The 24,389-nt window shown below is 39.6% G+C and overlaps 1 protein-coding gene across 2 annotated transcripts in view; it reads left to right on the top strand.

Annotated features, from left to right (window-relative positions):
- The window catches only part of ANGPT1 (angiopoietin 1), a 201,326-nt gene extending 182,313 nt beyond the window's left edge, over window positions 1-19,013 (top strand). Inside the window, exons 8-9 of one of the 2 annotated variants that reach the window (XM_024194494.2) lie at window positions 3,506-3,636; window positions 16,731-19,013. In XM_024194494.2, the coding sequence (XP_024050262.1) occupies window positions 3,506-3,636; window positions 16,731-16,891 (292 nt within the window). In that variant the 3' untranslated portion in view covers window positions 16,892-19,013. Of the gene's footprint in view, window positions 1-3,505; window positions 3,637-7,943; window positions 8,563-16,730 lie in introns of those variants that run through there. The other variant, XM_024194495.1, reaches the window with a different exon arrangement.
- Window positions 19,014-24,389: the final 5,376 nt, after the last annotated feature.

Raw genomic sequence — 24,389 nt, 5'->3', positions numbered from 1 at the left:
TTATTTTTCAGCAGAAGTCAATGGGACTTGTACACCTGAATCACTTGGGGGCTTTTGAAAATCTCACCTTGTAATGTTATCAGTGTTATTTGATATTGTATTACTTCAGTGATGTACTGTCAATAAATGCTAATACCCCCTAGTATTTAAATAGCTATTTTTTAAATGTAGTCTGTAGGTAATATATTATTCATGGAGCTGGCTGATCAGTGTCTTTATGGTTTTGGAAATTAATACTAACTTTAAAATGGTTCCAAATGTAACACAGAGATAGGGGAACTAACCATTTAGGGGAATATTCTGATAGCCCAGTTCACACTGAATAATATTTTACTCCTTTGGCTCATGTGTTCATAGAATCATAGAATATCAGGGCTGGAAAGGACCTCAGGTGGTCATCTAGTCCAACCCCCTGCTCAAAGCAGGACCAGTCCCCAACTAAATCATTGTGTTGTGACCCATGGACCACTTGAGGACATAAGAGCTACATTCCTTAGGTCTGGTATATGTATTTTCGTTCACCAAAGAATGCCATGTAAGGTCTCTAGCGAAAGTTTGTGTCATACTGGTCCTCTTAATCATTGTAAGATATATGTACAGGTGATATTTAAGGAGTTCTGTATCTGTACAAAAATTATGTTCTTAAAGCATGTAAGGTTCCACCAGCGAGAAGATACCAACATTTATATCTCTGGTTACATGCAAATTAAGTATTGTAAGCTTTACAATGGAGGCCCATTTACATACTGAGTCAAATGCCAATAGTGGAATGTGAAAACAATATGAAAGCACACAGGAAAAAAGAAGCCACTGAGGTTGTATGTGTTTAGGGAGATATCCTTTTTGCAAACTAAAACAGTGTTGAGGGGACTATTTCTAAGGGGTGCAGATGAACTCCCATTTACTCCTTGGGAGACCAGATTTCATGGTCCGTGATACATTTTTCATGGCTGTGAATTTGGTAGGGCCCTAGCTATCATATAGGAGATGGGGAATGCCTTGTTAATTAAGAAAGTGTGCTATAATTTCATTTTTACCATTTGTTTCCAATGGTCTCACTCTTTTTCACTGGGCTCTCTGTTCTTTGATAATAAACTTATTCTTGTTTGCACTATAACTACATCTAAGTGCTGTATGCTGAGTAAAATGATGATCCTGAACTAAATCTTACAAGCTGGTGTGTGTACTATTCCTTTGGGGATAGTGGATCTAAGAGGTCTGAGAGTGTCCCATGGAACAGGTCTGACCACCCCAGAGGGACACTTGGAGGACTTTGGGGGTTGGTGTGTGCCTTTCACTGTACAGAGAGAGCAAGATCTGCCAAGACCTAGAAGACAGAGCTTGTGTTGCCAGGGAGCTGATCCACAACAGGCACACACAAGACTTCCTCACACTAAGGGAAGTGGTGTTGAGGTGTTGCACAACCCTGCAAAGTAGTACTGAATCTGTAGTACTGAATATGAGACCCTGACCTGCCACATCTGCTCACTTCAGTTTTATAGTTAAGCTTTACCCTCCTCTAGCTACTAAACAAACAGAGCCATGGAAAAGTCAGCTCACAATGCTGAGGTCTAAATCTTGCTGAGTAGGATGTTTATAAAATATCAGCATAGGAGCATAAGCTTGTAAATAACCCTAATACCCTGCTCCTCCAAGGAAAAGCAAACCACAGACAGCTCCTATTGCTCAGTGATTTGTCGTTCTGTTGTAGTATATGTATGATTTTATTGGGACTAAGTGGGTTTATGGTGTGGTTTGTTAATAAAATGATCTGGCCAGCACTGTCTTTACTGATTGAGGAAAACAGCAGTCAGTGTTTTTTTTAACTGACATAAGCCGTCTGTGAGCTTGGTGCTGCTGCTGCACTGATTCTGGGGGGCAGTTGAAAGCAAGCTCATAGATATCATGCACTGGATTAATTTTTTCTATCAACACAACCGCAGGGAAATTTATTTTGTTCTACAAACAATTAAGCACAACTAGCAAAATAAGTCATCAGCGTCCAGCCTAGTGAATGTAGACAGCACCAATTCCAGGCTTTTGGTTGATGATATGAAACAAATAAATGAACGTGAGCAAAGCCAGCACTTAGACTAAATTGCCCCAAAGCTCAGATATCCCTTGGTGAAGTAATATGCTAAAGAAAAATCAGCTAATTGATACTGTGATTGAACAACAGCACAAGGCATTGACATTTCTGTTTCTCTGGCATTAGGTATACTTTAAATTTTGTAGGACGTTTTAGTCTTTCCTCAGATTTTTTCAGTGTTGGTACCAGGGTATGAGAGAGACAAGGTAGGTGAGGTAATATCTTTTATTGGACCAACTTCTGTTGATGGAAGGTACAAGCTTTCAAGCTACACAGAGCTCTCCTTCAGGCCTGGGGAAAGAAGCAGAGAGTCTGAGCTAAATACAAGTTGAGACAAATTGTTGAGTAAAAGGGGTAACGCTTGTTGGAGGTGATCATTTGAAATGAAGTCGGGGTGAAATTGTTATGCTTGATGTAAGCAATTAAGGATAGCAGGCAGTGTGGTGTGTTACAAATTATTGTAATGAGCCATAAAGCCAATGTCCAGGTTAAGCCCATAGTTTTTGCTGTCTAGCAGAATAATGACTTTAAGTTCCCAGGCTCACTTTTTGAAGGTGTTTAGCAGGTTTCTTTTTAGGACATGTATTGAAAGATCAGATCTTGTGAGAGCACTCTGTGAAAGTGTTCACCCATGGATGATACAGCATTTTTGTCTTTTATCATTTTTCAGTGGCAGAGCAAGGAATTGAGCCCAGGTGTCTGGCTAGTTCATTAACCATTGGATCATCTGTCCCTTCTAAAAATTTTGGAACTATTTCAAACCATGAAGGGGTCAAATTTTCAGTGCAGTGCCTGGGGATTAGCAGCACCACATCCATTAACATTAATATAAAGCTAAGTGTGTAGCAAAATTGTGTCATGCTAAAATATACATCCAACTCTAGGTATACTGAGTAGTGCCTTATTCTGCAAACAATCAAAATTCTTACAGTTCACTGAGTCACAATGAATTGTACCTCACTCTGCAATTAGTCTCATTGAAATTACTGGGAAAATTTGCAGCTTAAGGTATTAGTCAGCATGAGTAAGAGAAGGGGATAAAATTGGGCCCTGTATGAACAATGCCCCCATGTGAATCCATACCTTCTTTTCCCCTTGCTCTCTCCCTTCACTCATCTTTCTGTCCCTTTCCCCCTCTCCTCTCTGTCTCTCTCTCCTCCTTTTCCCAGTTTAGATCATTTGTAATGAGTTTTGGTCAGCGACAGAACTTATGCCCTAGTGAAGATATGTTGAAACACTCTGGATTTCTTCATCTTACCTCTGAAACAACAAATGGATTGAGCCAAAACCCAAGACATTTGTGAGGTTTCTGTAACCTTCAGTGTGTACATCACCGCAGAAGCCAATCCCAGCATGAAGATCTCGATCTTTTATTGTTACCTTTGGTGATATGACTGTTTGCTTTGACTATTTCAGGCTGTATCTAAAAGGACACACAGGAACAGCAGGAAAGCAGAGTAGCCTGATCTTACATGGCGCTGATTTCAGTACTAAAGATGCCGATAATGACAACTGCATGTGCAAATGTGCTCTCATGCTAACCGGAGGTAAGTATAGTCCCATGAAGGCATTCTATAACTTTTAATCTGCTGTGTATTTCTAAACGGACCATGATGAAGCAACTTTGGGGAGAGGGAAAGATGATGTGCAGTGCTGTGTGAAACTCCTTGGGAGGTTGTTATTATTGGCATTGTGATTGTGCCCTCAGGTCCCTGTCAGGTGCTGTAGAAACACAGAGCTACACTCTGGCACCCAAAAGTTTACAATCTAATTTGAAACAAGCTGCAACAAGTGGTGGCATACAATAAAGGGGAAAGGGGGAAGGAAAATGAGAGAAAGGGTGAAGGAGGTGAGAGTTTGTGGAAGGAAGAGGAGGAGAAGGAAGAGGTTAAGGGTGTGGGGAAGGAGGGAGATCAGAAATGGGAGGGAGAGAGGCCTTTTTAGAGATGAGAAGATGAGAGGACAGAACAATTCAGGCAAGAGAGGGGATGGAGGGAAACAGAAGAAAAGAAAATGCTGGAGGAAAAGCCTATCAAGATATTAAGGCCTGGTTTACCCCCAAGTTTTGTACTGGTATAACTGTTTCAGTTTAGCAGTGTGATTTTTTAACTTAAATAGTGATACTGATACAACCCCTAGTAGGGACACAATCATAGTGGTATAGAGATGACAAACTGCTGTAGCTTATTCCCCTTCCCGTACAGGAATATTTATACTGGTATACAGAATTTGGGGCAGTGCAGACTGAAGCAGGAGAAATGCTCTCCTTTCCCAAGCAGCTGCCTCTTGGGAGCTAGTTATTTTGGCTTGCATGGCAGGTCAGTGTTCCCTGCTAAGCGTAGGCGATGTCTACCCTGGCACGTTTGTCTGTAAAACTTTTGTTGGTCAGGGGTGTGAAAAACACACCCGACAGTCATACGTTTCACTGACAAAAGTGCCAGTGTGGACAGTGCTATGTTGGCAGGAGATGCTCTCCCACCGACATATGTGCCGCCGCTTGTTGGGGGTGGTTTAATTATGCCGACAAGAGAGTTCTCTCCCCTCGGCATAGAGCGCCTAGATGGGAGGCCCTACGGTGGTGGAACTGCAGCAGTACAGCTGTGCCACTGTAAGGTCTGTAGTGTAGACATAGCCTTAGTCTGCTGTAGAGCTCTCATTCCACAGGGCTCTGAAAGACACAGGAATATTCCGCTGCATTGGGTCTGTAAATTAACTGAAAAATCTCTCTATCCTCTAAGGGTATGTCTACACTACAAAATTGACCTAAGTTATGCTGACATACAGCCACCGCAGTAATTAAATGAAAGATACTTTTGAATGTCCACATTACGCTCCTTGTGTCAGCGGTGTGCGTCCTCACCAAGAGCGACTTAACTGTCAGTGTGGCGCATCATGGGATGGCTTCTGAAATGCAGCAGTAATAGTTATATTGGTTGGAGCTAGATTTTAGTGTGGACACTTACAGAATTAGGTCGATGTATGCTGCCTTACATGGACCTACCTCTGTTGTGAAGTCCAGGGCTAAATATACTGGAGAGGCAAATGAAAGGAGGGAGTGGAAAAGAGGTGAACTGCCAAGCTCAGAGTAAAGTTCAAAAAGGAAAAAAGCAAAGAAATGCAATTAGTCTTCAGGGATAATTTAATCAGTTTTACAAGTAAGATTGTTTGAGTAATTTATTGTTTTATAAAAGAGTCAAGTCCTCAAAATCACTAATTGTTTTTCCCTTAGTCTCTAAATATTTCACCCTATTAAATTTCTCCTTACACATTCTACTGCATTTTCCCAGTGATGTTGATTTTCTCACTCCCTGAGAAATATCAATTAAATCTTTCAAAACAGGAACGTTCAATAGATTGATTCCAATTTTATGTCACAACAAAAGGGCAGAGTAAGAAAAGTGACTGTGATGACAGTTTGTTAAAAAAGCTCTCTGTCAAAAACTGGGGATTGAATATTGTCAAGCCCTCTGTTGTTTTTGGCAGCCCCACAGACAGCACTTTAATTATGAATTATATGAAATCTACAATCAGGTTTCTGACTATCTTGAGAGCTTTGGGGATCCTGTAGCCTCTGTGAGATGTACCCAATATATTTGTGTCAGGAATAAAGACTGAAATAAACTGCAGACAAAGTTTGTGAGATGGTTATAGTCAGGGCTGAAAATAAAGATTTGAAGAACGCCCATGTGGCTCTCTCAGTGATCTCATTAGCTTCCACTTCCCATCTGGTCCACATCAAAAGTGTTATTCCAAAAAAGATTAAATACTGTGCAGCAGCCTCATCAGAAGAATTAATTCAGATGTCAAATGCTCTTAGGGGCTATGCTATGTTTATTGACCCTACTTCAGGTTGATCTTGGGGGGTAGTGTTCAGAGGCACAAATTGGAGTTAGGTATCCAACTCCCATTAATTTAAATAGACAGGTGGGGCCAGTTCCATAGAGGGATTTATTTAAGAGCCTAAGTCCAAAATTTAGATCCTCATACCCTCACTCAGATGCCCCCTAACCCTGTAGGCACCTAAATCCCTTAGGCTCCTAAGTTTCCACTGATAAAGTCTCATAGGCACTTAAATGTCTGCCTGTCATACCGGCAAGTACATATATTCAGAAGCTACCTTAGAGCACATATGCTGGGTCAGGTCCCCGCACACAACACAGCTTGAAGAGGTGCTATTGCCCCCTTATGCTTTATAGCCCAGTGGTTAGAGTGCTCACTCAGGATGTGGGAACCTTCAGTTCAAATCCCCATTCTACCTGGAGCAAGGACTTGAACCCAGGTTCTCCCACCTCTCAAGTGAATGCTCTAGCCACTGAATTGTGTGGCATTCTGAGGGTGGCACTCGCAATGTCTTTTATATGTGTGAGAAAGGACTGAGCTGGCTTTGTCGCCTAACTCCAGTAGCGGGTTTATGGCTCTGAATGGAGACAGGCACCTAAACTTAGGCCACACCCCTCTCCTCAGCACTTCCTACTGGCTAGCTTAGGCAGCTCTCCACTCAGCATGTTGGCTTTTGTGAATCCCATTCGTAGGCTCCTCACTCTTCCCGTGCATTTTACAGAAAGCCTGTGGACCTAACCCAGGGCTGTCAATGCTAGTAGGTGGCAGGGTGCCTAAAGTTAGAGGTCCCCAATGCTCAGCCTAAATCCCCTTTGTGGTTTTCTACCCCATGGATGCCTAATTACCCTTTGTCCCTTTGAAAATCTCCCTGAGTTTTTTTGGAAGGTATAAAAAATGCAAGTGTTTCACACTTATTGAAGGTTACACGTCTAAAACAATATTATTTATTTCTAAAACATTTATAAAGCACTTATTGCCATAGTATGTAGGTTGATGTTTCTACTACAGGTCATTCTTTCTTATCCTCAAAGCCTTGTAACACACTTTCTTTACTATATAACATGTTACTACAACAAGGTAACCTAATATTATAGAGGCTTTTGTTGCAAAGCGTACCATTGTTGTGATAATTGTAATCACTTCTCTCATGTTCACATTATACCAACAGTTGGGGAAGAGAGCTTTCCAAAGTCTGATACAATTTCTCAGGACAATCAGCTGAAGAAAGGATAAAGACCAAAAATACTTTTTAGCATTATTCTAGAAGAAGGCATAGGTGATTTATGTACACAGCACTTTGCATGGCAAGATTCCTTAACAAATAACAACACATTGGCCTGGTGCTAATAGGAAACAGACACCTTCAAGGCTAGGTAGTAGAAGATAGGTAACTTCCAAGGAAAATACAGATGTCACAATTCCAAAGAGTGCATAAAGTTTGAGCCAACTCAGGAAGAGCATTAGAGGTTGCCGGAGGTAATAGGCCAGATCCTCAGCTGGTGCAATTCAGTGTAGCTTCCTTGGTCTGGCCTGCTGACTTTCAGAGGATACATAACATTCTCAACCACCATCACACACCCATAAAAAATGGACTCTACAACTCAGTGATTCCCCAACCTTTTCATTCCATGGACTGCTTCGTAAGAGGGAAATCTCTCACTGACAGTCCTGCATCCAATGTCCTAGTTCTCCACTGCCTCTTTCTGAAAATGGTCAGTTTTGTGAATTTCCAGGAAGAGAGCTGCAAATGAGATCCCACCAAAGCTTGCAATAAAGCTCCTGGTTTTATAGTGACAACACTACATGAGATATGTAGTCAAATAAGGCTGCAGGTCTTTTCTATCCCCTTGTTTGGAATGACAACATTCAAAATGGCAATGTCTACCAGTTTAGAGAAGAATGACCATAAAGCCCTTGCAACCCTGCCTTTGAACCCTTGTATCCAAATATCTGTGTTTAAAAGGTTTAAAATTTCTGGGTGAATTTGTTTAATTCATCTCTCTTTCTCACATAGATCTATATGAAGTGGACCCTCATGAAGCATTGTATATAGCAATTATCAATGTATTTATCATTCAGAAACAAAATGATTGGCATATGATGACATTTTTCTTTAAAAAGGGGGAATATGAAAAATATTATTAACAAAAGCCAGTTGTGTGTTACAGTGCTTAACAATGATATATAGAAGGATGGACAATAGCACATAAAGTGTTTGAATAACAACCAAATGGTGACTGACTTAAAAATCTTCTAATAAATTTAATAGAAAAGTCAGAGCATGACTGTCCTTGAACATGCTCTTTGTTAATTTTACATTGTGGCCCATTAACATTATGCAAAAGGACCTTGCAATCCAGATAATGTGAAAAGCTCACGGGAAGCATGTGCCCTTTGATTTTATTTTCTACCAAGAAATTTCTTCTCTACAGTCACAGAGATGTTCACACTTTCTCCACTTTTATCCATATCCTACATTATAGTCTTGCTGATACAGTGCTTTACTGAAATCATAAAAACTATCCTGCTCCTCTAAGGTCCAATATAGCAGAAAGGTCCGAATCTGGTATAATAGTAAGTTTATTGTCTGTCTTTCAAATGGTAAGCAAAATATGGTTCAATATTTTAGGTTAGGTAAGGGGTCGGCAACCTTTCAGAAGTAGTGTGCCGAGTCTTCATTTATTCTCTCTAATTTAAGGTTTCGCGTGCCAGTAATACATTTTAACGTTTTTAGAAGGTCTCTTTCTATAAGTCTATAACACTGGTCTACAATTTTTGAGAAGTCGTCTGCTTCAGAGATAAAATGTGCTATTTATTATGTATTTTGATGTGCTGAATTCAAATATGACAATAGAAACAGTAGCCAATCAGTTGTTTTAAAGATATTTAAGTTTTTACATTTTATGTCTATGTATATTGTGTAGATAGTAGAGTTTTAATCATAAATTGTAAACCTAGGTCTTTTCATGTGCTTATGGTTGCTTTACATGATAATATTTCACCTGTCCTGTTTATGTACCACTTTAAAAATCAGCAAAAGGGTTATATAAATAAAATTTATTATGAAACAAAAGGCAAAAAACTATTATGTACATAGTTTAGTCCTATTCAGTGTCTACTTGGCGCTTCTTGGCTTGTCTCTTGTATTCATTAAATGGAGCATCTCTTGTCACTGTCCAGCAATAGTCTGCAAGCATTGATGGGCTCCATTTGCCCTGATAGTGTTTCTCCATTGTTGCAATGTCCTGGTGAAATCGCTCGCCGTGCTCATCGCTCCCTGCTCCGCAGTTCGGTGGAAAAAAATCTAGATGAGAGTGCAAAAAATGTATCTTTAGTGACATGTTGCAACCAAGGCTTTTGTATGCCTTGAGGAGGTTTTCCACCAACAACCTGTAGTTGTCTGCCTTGTTATTTCCGAGAAAATTTATTGCCACTAACTGGAAGGCTTTCCATGCCGTCTTTTCCTTGCCACGCAGGGCATGGTCAAATGCATCATCTCGAAGAAGTTCACGAATCTGAGGACCAACAAGGACACCTTCCTTTATCTTAGCTTCACTTAACCTTGGAAATTTTCCACGGAGGTACTTGAAAGCTGCTTGTGTTTTGTCAATGGCCTTGACAAAGTTCTTCATCAGACCCAGCTTGATGTGTAAGGGTGGTAACAAAATCTTCCTTGATTCAACAAGTGGTGGATGCTGAACACTTTTCCTCCCAGGCTCCAATGACTGTCGGAGTGGCCAATCTTTCTTGATGTAGTGGGAATCTCTTGCACGACTATCCCATTTGCAGAGAAAACAGCAGTACTTTGTGTATCCAGTCTGCAGACCAAGCAAGAGAGCAACAACCTTCAAATCGCCACAAAGCTGCCACTGATGTTGGTCATAGTTTATGCACCTCAAAAGTTGTTTCATGTTGTCATAGGTTTCCTTCACATGGACTGCATGACCAACTGGAATTGATGGCAAAACATTGCCATTATGCAGTAAAACAGCTTTAAGACTCGTCTTCGATGAATCAATGAACAGTCTCCACTCATCTGGATCGTGAACGATGTTGAGGGCTGCCATCACACCATCGATGTTGTTGCAGGCTACAAGATCACCTTCCATGAAGAAGAATGGGACAAGATCCTTTTGAACGTCATGGAACATAGAAACCCTAACATCACCTGCCAGGAGATTCCACTGCTGTAGTCTGGAGCCCAACAGCTCTGCCTTACTCTTGGGTAGTTCCAAATCCCTGACAAGGTCATTCAGTTCACCTTGTGTTATGAGGTGTGGTTCAGAGGAGGAGGATGGGAGAAAAGGTGGGTCCTGTGACATTGATGGTTCAGGACCAGAAGTTTCATCCTCTTCCTCTTCCTCGTCTGACTCAAGTGAGAATGATTCTGGTGCATCAGGAACCGGCAGTTCTTTTCCGTGGGGTACTGGGCGAATAGCTGATGGAATCTTTGGATAATGTACAGTCCACTTTTTCTTCTTTGACACACCTTTACCAACTGGAGGCACCATGCAGAAGTAACAATTGCTGGTATGATCTGTTGGCTCTCTCCAAATCATTGGCACTGCAAAAGGCATAGATTTCCTTTTCCTGTTCAACCACTGGCGAAGGTTTGTTGCACAAGTGTTGCAGCATATGTGTGGGGCCCACCTCTTGTCCTGATCTCCAATTTTGCAGCCAAAATAAAGGTGATAGGTTTTCTTAACCATAGTGGTTATTCTGCGCTTTTGTGATGCAAAAGTCACTTCACCACAAACCTAGCAGAAGTTATCTGCACTGTTCACACAAGTACGAGGCATCTCTGCTCACTTTGGCTAAACAGAAATGTGTCCCTTTGCAAAATCAAACACTGACAAATAAGAGAGCATGACACCGTATGATTTCTAGAGCTGGTATAGGGCAATTTGTTATGATTGCGTCATCCATGACTTCTAGGAATAACATGATGCAATTCATATCATGTATGACGCAATACCAGCTTCAGATTGCATCATTCATTGTTTTGCCTAAAAAGCAAGTACTGTCCAAACCCAGTCATAGATTTATTCATAGATCCAGTCAAAGATGTATTTTAGTCATTTCTGGTTTAATTTGAAATCCCTTCCCTTTATAACTCACTTATCCTCCGCCATTCCCAAGTCAAGGGTCGTATATACTGACCCAACAGCATATCTTGAAAACTAGAGCCAATGAACAATTTTAAGCATCATTTTCGTTCTCAGTGACCCAGAATTAGTAAAGTTTGACTACATTTATTTCAGAAGCATTTTGGCTGTAGAGCAGTGTAATATATAACTAAACTATTGTTGTATGTAAAGTAAATAAGGTTTTTAAAATGTTTAAGAAGCTTCATTTAAAATTAAATTAAAATGCAGAGCCCCCTGGACTGGTGGCCAGGAAACGGGCAGTGGGAGTGCCACTGAAAATCAGCTCATGTGCCGCCTTTGGCACGCGTGCCATAGGTTGCCTACCCTTGGGTTAGGGTTTCACTCTCCTGTAGGTGCTCTGCTGCTGAGCTCAAATTCTATGGGCACAAACACAACATACAAGGGACCAGAAAGAGACATTGGATTTTCAAAGGAATTGTTCATCCAATAAGGCCACCCACATACTCTCCCCAAATAAGCCACATTTTGAGCCTGACAGATCAGACTTGAACGCTGCATGTTGTGTTTGATGGACGTGAGCTTGCATTCACAGGGTTTAGGAAGCAGAAGAGGGATAAAAAATGTCTAGTCACCAAGTGCCCACACTTCAGAAAGCCATTCCCAGAGTCTGTGAAGAATAAAGCAGCCAAGAGAAGCCCCCACTCTGGAACTTAATGGCCATGATAAACACCCAATATACTACAGAATTACAGTATATCTGGTGAATTGATGGGCAGTAGCTAATGGACAAGAGGTTTGGGCCATAGTTTCAAACAAGCCACAACACTCTTACACATTTACCCATTTGTACATGGAAAGCCTGCATTTGTGCATACAAACCAGGTAATTAGGAAGGCCATTTCCACAGCAGCTACATGCAAATGCCGCCACCATCACCCCTTTGGGGGTTTTATGTTTTGTTTTGTTTGCTTTCATGACTGCAGATTTTAAACATACAAAATGTGTGAGTGTGATCTCAGAGAAATGTGACCAATAAGAGAGTCATCCCAGTGTTCACACGGGCAGCTGTTACATTTTTAGGCTGTTTTTACAAGAATGTTTAGCGATGATCTCTCACACACCCTCAGAACACAGGTAAGGCAGTAGAACAGTAGAAATCTCCAATACAAGGGTGAATGTATCTGAAGTATTCAAAATAGATTTAATTTCTTTTCATGAAAATTAGTTGGTTTCAAATTTCACAGCTTTTCACTAGAAGTAACAGCATCATTTAAAAAACACAGAACACCAGAAAACATGTTGCAGAAGAGCAGCTGCCCACAGTGGGGATCAATGTTTATTTCTTTAGATGGTTTTAAAACAATGTAGTACACCTCTACCCCGATATAACGCGACCCGATATAACACAAATTCGGATATAACGCGGTAAAGCAGCGCTCCAGGGGGGCGGGGCTGCGCGCTCCAGTGGATCAAAGCAAGTTCAATATACTGTGGTTACACCTATAATGCGGTAAGATTTTTTGGCTCCCGAGGACAGCGTTATATTGGGGTAGAGGTGTAATACATTATCTAAATCATATTTTGTTTAGACAGTATACTATATGACATAAGGTTGCTTGACATTACCCATACAAATGAAATTATTAGAGATGGTTTAACCTAAAAAAATTAGGAAGCTCTTTTCAGTTGACATAAGCAACTACAAGTCTTGATACTTACAGAAACATGTACAAACTATCTATAATTTTGAACACAACCTTTCTTAACCTTCTCAGAGCCTCTTCCCTTCTAGTGCACTAGAGGCTTGCTTTTCCTACCTTTTTGCCTACTTCTCTTCTTCATGACTCACACCAGTGGCTGACTTGAAGAACCCAGGCATCACTGTAGATAGTACAGTGAAAATCTCTCCTCAGTGTGCAGCAGCCATAAAAAAAAATCAAACAAAATGTTAGAATCCATGAGATACTGAAAAACATGGACATATCATAATGCCAGAATATAAACCAATACTATGCCCTCACCAGGAATATGGAAACCCCTATCTCAAAAAGAATATAGCAGGAGAGGGACAGTTCACAGATGGATGATGAAAATGAATAGGAGCACGGAAAAGGCGAGAGCCGGAAATTATTGGGACTGTTGACCTATGACAGGAGATTACTAAGATGAATAATATAAAGAAGGTAGATCGGGCACTACTGTTCACCCATCTCATAACACAAGAACAAAGGGACAGTCAATTAAATTGAAAGGTAGCCAATTTAAAAGTGATAAAAGGAAATTATATTCCTACACAAGTAGTCTGTGAAACTCATTACCACATGATATTATATATATTCCTGGAATTCAAAGAAAGATTCGATATTTAAATGGATAACGAGAATATCCAGCGTTGTTGTAGTGTATTAAAAATAAACAAGATCTTTCAAGCTTCAGGCATAAGCCAACCTCTAACTATTGGGGGTTAGGAGGAGGATTGACCTGGGTCTGTCTATCCCATACCTGCAGGGTTTCTTCCTCTGAAATGTCTGGCATTGGTGTAGACAAGCTATTAGATGAGCTGGACCATTGGTCTGACCCAGCATGGCAATTCCTATGTCTTCTTTTGCAGCTATCTGGGAAGCCTGCACTTCACTCTTCCTTCCCTTCTTCCCTCACAACTCTTCAAAAAAGCCACTCTCGCCATTCCACCCTCTACCCCAACACACAACCATGCTGAAAATCTGGTTGGTGGCCCAGCATCACCTCTGCTGAATTCAAAGTAGAGAACTCTGATGTTAGAGGCTTTTGGGACACTTGCGGGGGCTTGTAAAGGGATATGGGAAGAGGCTTCTCAAAAATTGTGAACAGGGATGGGGAGAAATTAAAAAAACAAAAAGAGGGAAAATAAAAACACGTTAGTGTACTAATGAGAAACCTCTCTAAAAAAGCCCACATATAATCATACTTGGAAGCATGTGGTATGATAAAGAGTACTACTAAAAATATTAAAGGGGGAATTAGTCTTAAGAAAAGAAAACTTTGATGGACTGTTTCACAACTCCCCCCTATAACACCTCCCAGTACTTTTTTTATTAGTACCATTTCAGAATTTTATTTTCTTTGGGCAGCATTTGTAGGACACCACTGAATGCAAAACCCCAGATCAAGTCCTACCTTCCTGCTGTTCTTGTGCCTGTAAAATGAAATGGTACTAATGCAGCTTGCCATGTCTGTATTGTGATACCATAAACAGAATCCAGCTGCATTTGTGTTCCAACTTTGAAACATGAGTGTTAGGTTTTCTCTGTTCAGCTTTGTCTTAAGTTTCTACAAGATCATGCTGTAGTTACAGTACATCAGTTGTACAGCTTTCTCCTTCTTTGATTATTAGCCCCGTAGGTATAACTTTGTAATCCAAGAGAGGTCAAATGTATCAAAATAAAAGTTTGCCAGAATTTATCTGGCATAAATCCTCCCCCCAAGATTTGATTATGAAGTGTTACTTGTGAAAAAAAAACACCCCACTGAGTAGTATCCAAAATCTAAGAAATTACTTTACAAGACTAAAAACTTAAATAACATAGGTCTGAATGCAAAGGGTAGAGTAAACACTGGATGTTTATACTACTCACTGTCACTATTGTATCCAGTGGTTTAAAGCCCCCAAAACAATGGATCATTATAATCAGATACAACTCTAACTGCAGAATCTGCTGACACTGGAGGAAGTATGCACTGCAAAAAAAGATCTTGGTTTTTGAATTCCAGCTCAAGAGTGGGACTCGCATTGGACTGGGAACAATAAACACTAAACATTAAAAAGGCTTTATCTTTATTTGCAAGACATGGAATTGTTCCATGGAGTCAAAGAAACCTCACGTCACTGAACTAAATATGTGCACTGCTTGATCATTATCTGGTCCTGGTAGAATTCTGATGGTGCTGCTTGCAACAGGTTCACAGATGTTTCTGAGGAGTCAGTGACTTCTACATAGAAAGGGGACAAGGTGATTACCCAATTGAAAAAGGAAAAGATCCAGGTTTTATTTTTATCAGGCTAGCTGTGGAACTTTATGAGCTAATTTGACTTGGAACAAATGCTGCCTTTCCCCCCCAGGTGGATGAAAGGCACTTACACCCCAGGGATGCTGCTGACCTTTGTTCTAACTATGCAACACCCACTCCACAAACAAGGAATCCAGCCGCCAAGGCTTTGACAGCCATGGAGAGGGGGCCTCAGCACTCTGCAGCCTGAAGGGGAGGATTCATTCCTTCTCCTCCCTCCATTTTAGCTGAGCATCTTTACAGAATGCCTAGGTAAATGGCCAGTAGGTAAAATCCTGACCCAGGCTAAGTCAATGCCAAAACTTTCACTGTCTTCAGTGGAGCCAGGATTTCAGTGTTGCCAATTCTTGTGATATTTGGTGTTTTTCTTAAGGCCTAGCCCATCTACTTATGAGAATATCTGGGTTTTTTTTTAAGTTGTAGTAAGTTTTTAGTGCTATGGTTGTGGTAAAAAGTTTGGAAAATGAGAATCCTTAAGGTTAAGAAAACAAAAGAAAAATAAAAAGTGTCCCAAATTTATATTTTTTAAACTCTCATGATTTTTAAGCCAATCTCATTATTTTGGGATGTCTGACACATGATTTTTGAACAACCTCAGGTTGGCAATACTGTAATTCACAAAAAACACAACTTCAGAACCATCTCCTTGTGCATATAAACTAGTATGAGTGACCATGGATTTCCAACCAGTGTTAGCCTTCTAATCCCTTGCTTGTCCAGTCAATTGTTTGTAACCACCACCTGTTGCATCTTCTTTTAAATTAGACTGTAAATTCTTTGGGAGAGAGACTGTCTCTTACTCTGTTTCTACAGCACCCAGAACAATGGGCTTTTGCGTATTACCATACTATAAATAAATAATGACATAGTCCAATTGATAGGATGTATGCAGGCTCTAGTATTTGATTTCTTACTGTAACAGTATATTGCTTAAATTGGGTTGATTATACTGAATTGGGTTTTTCCAGACCCAGTAACCTGCTTGTTTTGACAAACTGATGAACAAGAAGTTATATTTTTGCGATATTTAAATGGAAAAAAGATCCACTAATCCTTGCTCCTCTTTCTTTTGAGCATTTAATTGTAAATCTTCCATTCCACATTTTGAAAGTAAAATTTTACTTTCTATTTATTCAAGCATTCATACTATCTACCTGATAAGAATTACACTTATCCAATCAGAGAACAGAAACTAATCATATGACTCATTTGACCAATTAAAACTAAGCAACACAGCTTGACATGCATACCATAGATTTAACAAATTAATGACAGGTTTTGCTGAATACTTTCAAATTAATAAATTTGAGAAAAAAAATCACAAGAGGTGAAATTATACATTATGAAGTATTCATTTGACTACTGTACTTACATCGGTTGTGAGAGGAGGATTAGCATATAATCCAATTTATTTTATCCATAGTTATTTTGTTCCATCACATCAGCCATATTATGCCATCTGTCAGTGCACAACTCAATGTGCAGTCTCTTGAACACAAAATAACTCAACACAGCGATAAAACAAAACCTTTGCCCTACTAACAACATTTACAGGAGCCACAAATTGCCAATCAGTTAAAGCTGTAAAACAAAATGGAAATGCTTTGTTAACTGGCAGTTTAATTCCTTGTTTTTAATTGTTTCAGGCTGGTGGTTTGATGCCTGCGGCCCTTCCAATCTGAATGGAATGTTCTATACTGCTGGACAAAACCATGGAAAACTAAATGGGATAAAGTGGCACTACTTCAAAGGCCCCAGCTATTCCTTACGTTCAACAACTATGATGATTCGGCCCTTAGACTTTTAAATGCACTCAGCAGCGGACACAAGAACAAAACACAATATCACTCTTATCTGAAGAACTTCTTGTGTAACCTTCAGAATTAAAAGGCTGGGGGCTTCATGAAAGCAACAAGTAGGAGCTACACAAAGTTGCTCCACTATCACTTCATAGCCTGCAAAAACTCTACACAAGTCAGCCCATATGCTGATGACATTGGGACGGCTTGGCCTATGAGAAAGTGGCTGTAACAATTTTCCAGTGGAGGAGAACAAGTGAACTTTGTGTTCCTGTTACCGTGACTGAATCTAGTGTCTGTCAGCAGATGTCTTTTCTTTTGTGTAAAAGATGCAAAAATATACTGGATAATACTGAAGAACAGAAGCAAATCTACCATAATCTATTGAGAAGAATAGTTTTCAGCAGTGAAATGGCATCACATCTATGCAAAAGTATTACAGATAAGCTTTTATTAATGTACATCTTAAACTATCCAAAATGACCACTCCAATCATTGTCTTCAGTTAGATGGATGGAGTTCTCTTAAACGCAGAATCAAATAGTGTATGCTAGAGTTATTTTTCATTCAGCCCTTTTCAAATGTAAAACAAGTTCCTGATAAACATATTGAGTCAGAGTGCATGAAGAATGATAAGGATAATATGCAGAAAATCGTCAATTGCTCAGCACTGTTAGGGCAAAGTAAGTGTAGGTAATCCAGATAATTGGCATAATCCTTGAGCTAGGATTTATAGCGTGATAACAAAAGTAACCATGTTTTTCCCCCTGCAGCTTTTGCCTGCATTAAGAACAGACTGAATGTCACATTGAAAAATTGGAAGAAAGTTTAAAGAATGTGAACTATATCATGAAGAAATATGTTATTTTGCATATACGATTTCCTTACAAAGTACACAGGAAAGCAGATTGTTAGGGTGTATAAAAATGGCATAAACATGTAGTTTACCTGGATGGATTCATTTTAAAATATCTTTGCATGTGCACACTTTAGCATTAATTATTTTAAATTGTTACTAGATCTTCATTTCTTCACTATATTATTTCACCTATTTTGTGAATAACTGAAGCAAGCCAGCTTTGCACTCTGCTTCAGCTATTACTATAAAAAGTATTCATCACAACATTATAGAAAATAAAGGAATAATTATAATTATGAATTGTAAATAGCATGTTTATATCTCTACAGTAAGAATAATGGCCATTTAATTTGTACATGCTGCGTTGACCCTATTCAATGCCCATGAATGCAAAAATACAACAGGATATAATATTAAACTAACTCTAGAAAGGTGCTACACATGTTACTTCCCATAAAAATGTGTCATATTAAGTAATTTCTGTTATACTAAAAATGTGGCTTTGGTGCAGGGTGAGCTGCACATTTCAAATATTGGAATATTAAGGCGCCTATAAGAAAAAAGAAAGTTTGTAGCAAAGAGGTTGGGTTGCATCCCACCTTAAAGCTATTATACTTTCCATTTAAAAACCTCTGTTGACATAATCTGATGGGGAAATCAATTTTGGAAATTTGTCTCTACATTCAATTCCTGCTTTGAGAAAAATAAAGAGGCTGATCCTACTCCAATTGAAATCAAATGTAAAATGTCCATTGATTGAAATGGGAATAAGATCAGACCCATTAAACATATGTGACTGGGGTTGTTTGTTTTTGTTTTATTAGAAAAAAGCTATTGTTGAAATCAGACAAAAACAACAATATAGTGGTTGTGGAGTTTCGTTTTGTTTTTTATAGATTTTTTTAAGGCAACATGAAAGAACAAGGAGCACCACAGGATTCTTTTGTAATTTTGATAGCTCAAAGTTTTCCAAGTAGGAAGGGCTTTGTTTTTATGCATCTGTATGATTTTTTTTAATACTCCTGCCCAAGGGGTTAATTTGTTGTGTTCTGTGGTTTAAATTACCCAACAATTTTTTGCTGAGCAGTTCTTCATAGTGCTGCTTTGTCTCTGTTTCCAGCAATCTTCGCAATGTGTGCAGTCGTCATTTGGGTGCAAAAACTGTGGTCTGCCTTCCTCTGTGTTCTCACAACTTTTTTTTTCCAGGTCTCTGAGTTAGGAATCCCATTTTGTAGATACTGTTGCAAAAGACAAAACATGTAAAAAAAAAACCAAAAGCATGATATATACTGTTTATTTATCTGGGTTTGAAAAAAAATGGGGACATGGGTTCCTATCCTTTATAATAAAACATTTTAAAAATATTTGCTGACTCTGTCCTTTGCTTTGTTTTGAGCATGCATTTTTGTGGTAGAATGATATGTCTTTTAACATAGTGACATCTCTCCCTCTCAATAATGTTCAAATGTTCAGACTGTTCTTATGCAGGAACCCTCATTAGTTTTTATGCACAAATGAATATCTTCTTACCTTTAAAATATATATCTGGGTTTTATTTTACTCATTTTTCTTGGTTAAAATAATCAGGTTATATTTCACATTCTTAGTCTCACAAATACAACTTGCTTTCAAATTTTTTTTAAATCTCTCACATTCCATTGGCCAAGATATAAATTAAAGTGCACTGGTTGTTTCTCTTGCTCTTATGACTGTTTGTTCTTTAATCACCCATTGATTCATGGTGTCCGGCAGTGGCAAATCTCAACTGATTTTTGTTCTCTACCCTCGAAATTCCTCTTGTTCCATTTGTATGCCTCTCAACAATTGAGGGACCAGTTTCAACTTCTCTTTGTAGTCCATTTATCCTCATTTTCCCAGGAACTTCATCTTAATTAGACTTGTTCATTGTACACATTCAGATCAACCAAGCTTTCTAAATCAATACAAAACCCATTGTGTAATAAATCCAGAAGACAACATTTTAGCCTTCAAACTAAAAATGCTGCAGTATGCAACTGAAGAGGCACAATGAATGGAAAAGGCTTTTATTTGGCTTTGATTTATATCAAAAGAGCAACTACCTTGAAAATGAGTAAGAAGACTGCTTTTTAAAAACCTATCAGTGATAATAGCAACATCACTTCTGGTCTCGATTTCATCTTTTTTACTATCGGGGGTAGCCTTGTTAGTCTGTATCCACAAAAACAACAAGGAGTCCGGTGGCACCTTAAAGCCTAACAGATTTATTTGGGCATAAGCTTTTGTGGGTAAAAAACCCACTTCTTCAGATGCATGGAGTGAAAATTACAGATGCAGGCATTATATACTGACACATAAAGAGAAGGGAATTACCTCACAAGTGGAGAACCAGTGTTGACAGGGCCAATGCGATCAGGGTGGATGTAGTCCACTCCCAATAATTGATGAGGAGGTGTCAATTCCAGGAGAGGCAAAGCTGCTTTTGTAGTGAGCCAGCCACTCCCAGTCCCTATTCAAGCCCAAATTAATGGTGTTAAATTTGCAAATGAATTTTAGTTCTGCAGTTTCTCTTTGAAGTCTGTTTCTGAAGTTTTTTTGTTCAAGTATGGCTACTTTTAAATCTGTTATAGAATGTCCAAGAAGGTTGAAATGTTCTCCTACTGGCTTTTGTATGTTACCATTCCTGATGTCCGATTTGTGTCCATTTATTCTTTTACATAGAGACTGTCCGGTTTGGCCAATGTACATGGCAGAGGGGCATTGCTGGCACATGATGGCATATATCACATTAGTAGATGTGCAGGTGAATGAGTCCCTGATGGTGTGGCTGATGTGGTTGGGTCCTCTGATGGTGTCGCTAGAGTAGATATGGGGACAGAGTAGGCAACGAGGTTTGTTACAGGGATTGGTTCCTGGGTTAGTGTTTCTGTGGTGCGGTGTGTAGTTGCTGGTGAGTATTTGCTTCAGGTTGGGGGGTTGTCTGTAAGCAAGGACTGGCCTGCCTCCCAAGGTCTGTGAGAGTGAGGGATCATTTTCCAGGCTAGGTTGTAGATCGTTGATGACGTGCTAGAGAGGTTTTAGCTGGGGGCTGTATGTGATGGCCAGTGACGTTCTGTTATTTTCCTTGTTGGGCCTGTCCTGTAGTAGGTGACTTCTGGGTACCCGTCTTGTTCTGTCAATCTGTTTCCTCATTTCTCCAGATGGATACAGTAGTTTTAAGAATGCTTGATAAAGATCTTGTAAGTGTTTTTACTTTTTACTGTGACAAATACACAGAGGGCAGATAAATTAGGAGAGGTGTATTTCACACCAGTCGAATCTGAAATGATTTCTAATTCTGTCTAGCACATCACCGGATTGTTGTGTTACATCAACTCTTCTGATATTATCCAGCATTCAAGAATTCAGAAATATACATCCTTAATTGATGAAAATATGGAGAACTCAGTCATTTGCTAAAAAAGAGATTCAACATAAAAAAACAGATAGTGGAGTACATCTTCTTTTTAAAAAACAAGCATATAATAGATCAAGGTATTGGGGAGATATTGGGAGGGAGTGGCTGGCTCAGGAAATTGATAATGAGATATGGAGCCTTTTCCGATGAGGACACCAGTATGATTTCAGCCCAGATGACTATTGATCAAGTCTGTATTAATCAATAGCCTATATGAAAAGAGTTGGCAGTTTCCATATAGTTTCTAACAGAATGTTTCTAACACACCCTCTTAATCCACCTCTTTGTTGGTGGAGCATAGGATTGAATGGTCACAGAGACTGGTCTAACCATTAGCTACAGACAGGGGGCCTCCTAGGACAAGACTGCAGCAAACTGGGAGGGAGACATGACAAATCCTGCTCAGTATATGAAACCAAATGAAGAACAACTCAAATATCATGGAGGAGTTTCTAGTTGTTTTATTTTTGGAGGAAGTAGCATTTTTAACTCAAAAACCCAATGGACAATTTCAATAAGGACTGCATTTTTTTTTTGAGCAAATATGTGTCTATCTTCAGGCTAAGATGGCTTCAGCATCAACCACTTGAGAAAATGTATGGTGTTTGGATATGAAAAATGCGATTTAATAATATACCGTGAAATTACAGAAGTTGGGAATGAAACAGCAAAATTCTTCATGAAAAATGTTGTGTACCTAAAAGTTTCAGGTTTGCGTGCTACGGAACATTCTCCCACTGACTGAAGTGCATCTGGTTTGTGGAGAATAGAGCTTGTGACACTGCACCCCATATTCTTCACAGAGATATTGTTATGATTATGACATAATCATAATGTATTTTATGCAAGATAAGTCATGTGAGGTGTCATTGAAAAGGTTATGATTTACTAAATATGATTGTCCTATTTGTATGAATGTATCATTTTTGTATCTGAAGTTAGGAATATTAACTATATATTTGTATTACAAATGTGTTTATACCTGGGGAATGCTCCTTAGGCAAAAGGCTCTCGGTCTAGATGGCTGGCTGGAAAGGGCCCATTCATGTTAATGAGCCATTAGGAGAAAACAATAGGCCTTAGGAGAAGCTTATCTCCCACCTGGGAGACTCTGCAGACAGCCTCCAACTCAAGATTGCTGGGACACTACAGGGACATGTGACCAGGTCACCTGGTGCTGGACTCCATCTTGGGATACCAGTGTTTTTCCACTGACTGGGCGTGGGAAACAAGCTTTGAAACAAAGGGTTCCCGCCATATGCAAAGGCTATTTAAGGCAGGGGAGTGACATCATCGTGGCTCTTCACTAACTCTCCACCCAAAGAGACTCCTGGAAACACCTGAGGAACAAAGACTGAACTGGGTGAAGTGCTGGACCCAGGCTAAAGGGGAAGGAGCAGGGATCGGGGTGGGGCAAGGGGGTTTGGTTTTGTGCGATTAGAAAGTTGGCAACCCTAGCCTCTATTTCTAGGCAGGGGGAACTGGGAGGTACAAAAATATGCTCCTTTTCTCTCTCTTGTCAGGAGCCCAGTCTGAGCGACTTATGACATGGGAGTGCCATCATACTAAGGGTGGGTCTGCTTCACTTCTAAGCTACTCACAGCATTCAACAGGAGTCAAGCTCCACAAGGCCTGAGGACATTGGGCTGCCTCACAACAGCAATAAAAGTGCTACCAAACATACTGCTTCCCAGGCAAGTGAGCTGGAGAGAAGGTGCCATTGCCAGCTACCCCTCTATGCTCTATGGGTAAAAAAATTGAGGCTCTCCCAGGATATCCTTCAGTTAGATGGAGAGGTGGGAGGCAAGTTGAGACCTCCCTGTGGACCTCTTCCAGGGAGAGGAGAGGAAGTGAGTGGGGGGAAGAAAGGGAGAAGTTGACAGAATAATGTAGTCGGGGGTACTGAAGGATGAGATGGAGAATCAGAGGGCATGGGCAAAGAAAGAAAAGGATGGTGAAACTGAAAAAGAATGTGGAGGAAAGGCTGAGGTGAGAGCACAGGAACACAAAGAGAAGAAGGGGAAAGACAATGAAGAGAGAGATGAAGGAAGCAGAGCAAATAATTTGTAGGAAGATGAAAATCAACATGTCTTTGAAGAGATTAAATGAAATGGTCTTGGATTAAAAAATAATCTGAAAATTTCACACTAGAAAAATCAGAGAAAATAGTATTAAAGGAAGAGGGATAAAAGATATTTCAAGACAATGAAAATTAAGAAAAGGAACAAAGAACAAAAAGAAGGGAGACAATTTTATTGTTATTTTATACAAGTGTTGTGCCAAAATGTTATAATATGATACAATAAACATAGTGTTACACATGATGGGCCAGAACCTGTAGCGGCATGCAAGCAGCTTGATTACATATGGACTGCAGATCTGGTCCAATATTATTAAATTAAATTCACATACCCATAAGCATGTCTGGAGAGCCTGTAGTTTTGGAGGATCTGCCTCTATTTAGCCTGAATAATTTCCCTTTTGCATGGTTAGATTACAATTGTTTTATGTCTGTAATCATTATCGGGTAGTTAGCCAATATATGAATGCAACATGATAGCATTTTTAATTTATTCTTCTTATTTAATACTTCTAGTGCAAAGTAGATGCCGACAGTGTTTTACATCTTGCAAAATATAAAACAAAGCCCAGAGAAGTGGCCCCTTCCTTGTGGAACCGTTGGTGACATTGTCTGGGAGAAACAGTCTATTCTCTTAACATGAGACAAGAATCTGTCAGTCAGATAAATCAGCTTCAGATAATATTTATTCTTCCACTAAAAGACATGGATCTCCACCCCTGCACAGCCCCCTCATGCTTATACTTAGAATCACTATCTGCTCTCAAGGAAACTACAAATCTCAGATCTGTTCCCATTCAGATGCATCACTGAACTGCAGGTTTATTTTCTTTTGGGTAATGGAGCAGAACTCCCTGGCGTATATTTTGCTTTTACATTTTTGAAGCAAAATTCTTTACTTTATATTCATTTATAGTTTTCTGCTTTAGAGTTCACCTTCCACCCACCAGTGATTATTATTTGATTCCTCTTCTGAGAGCCTCACCCAACACAATTAGTACTGTGAAGTCTTTGGGCAAAATTCTCCCTTCTAGGGCTATGTCTACACTTCGCACCTTTTAGTGACACAGAGAGAGCTCTCCTGCCAACAAAAAAATTCCACCCCCCAACAAGAGGTGGTAGCTTTACTGA

Source organism: Terrapene carolina, unplaced genomic scaffold (genome assembly GCF_002925995.2).
Source record: "Terrapene carolina triunguis isolate 2854851 unplaced genomic scaffold, T_m_triunguis-2.0 Scaffold58, whole genome shotgun sequence".
In the NCBI taxonomy this organism is placed as follows: Eukaryota; Metazoa; Chordata; order Testudines; family Emydidae; genus Terrapene; species Terrapene triunguis.
The sequence above is the reverse complement of the archived record's forward strand: the minus strand, read 5'-3'. Positions and strand labels throughout refer to the sequence as shown.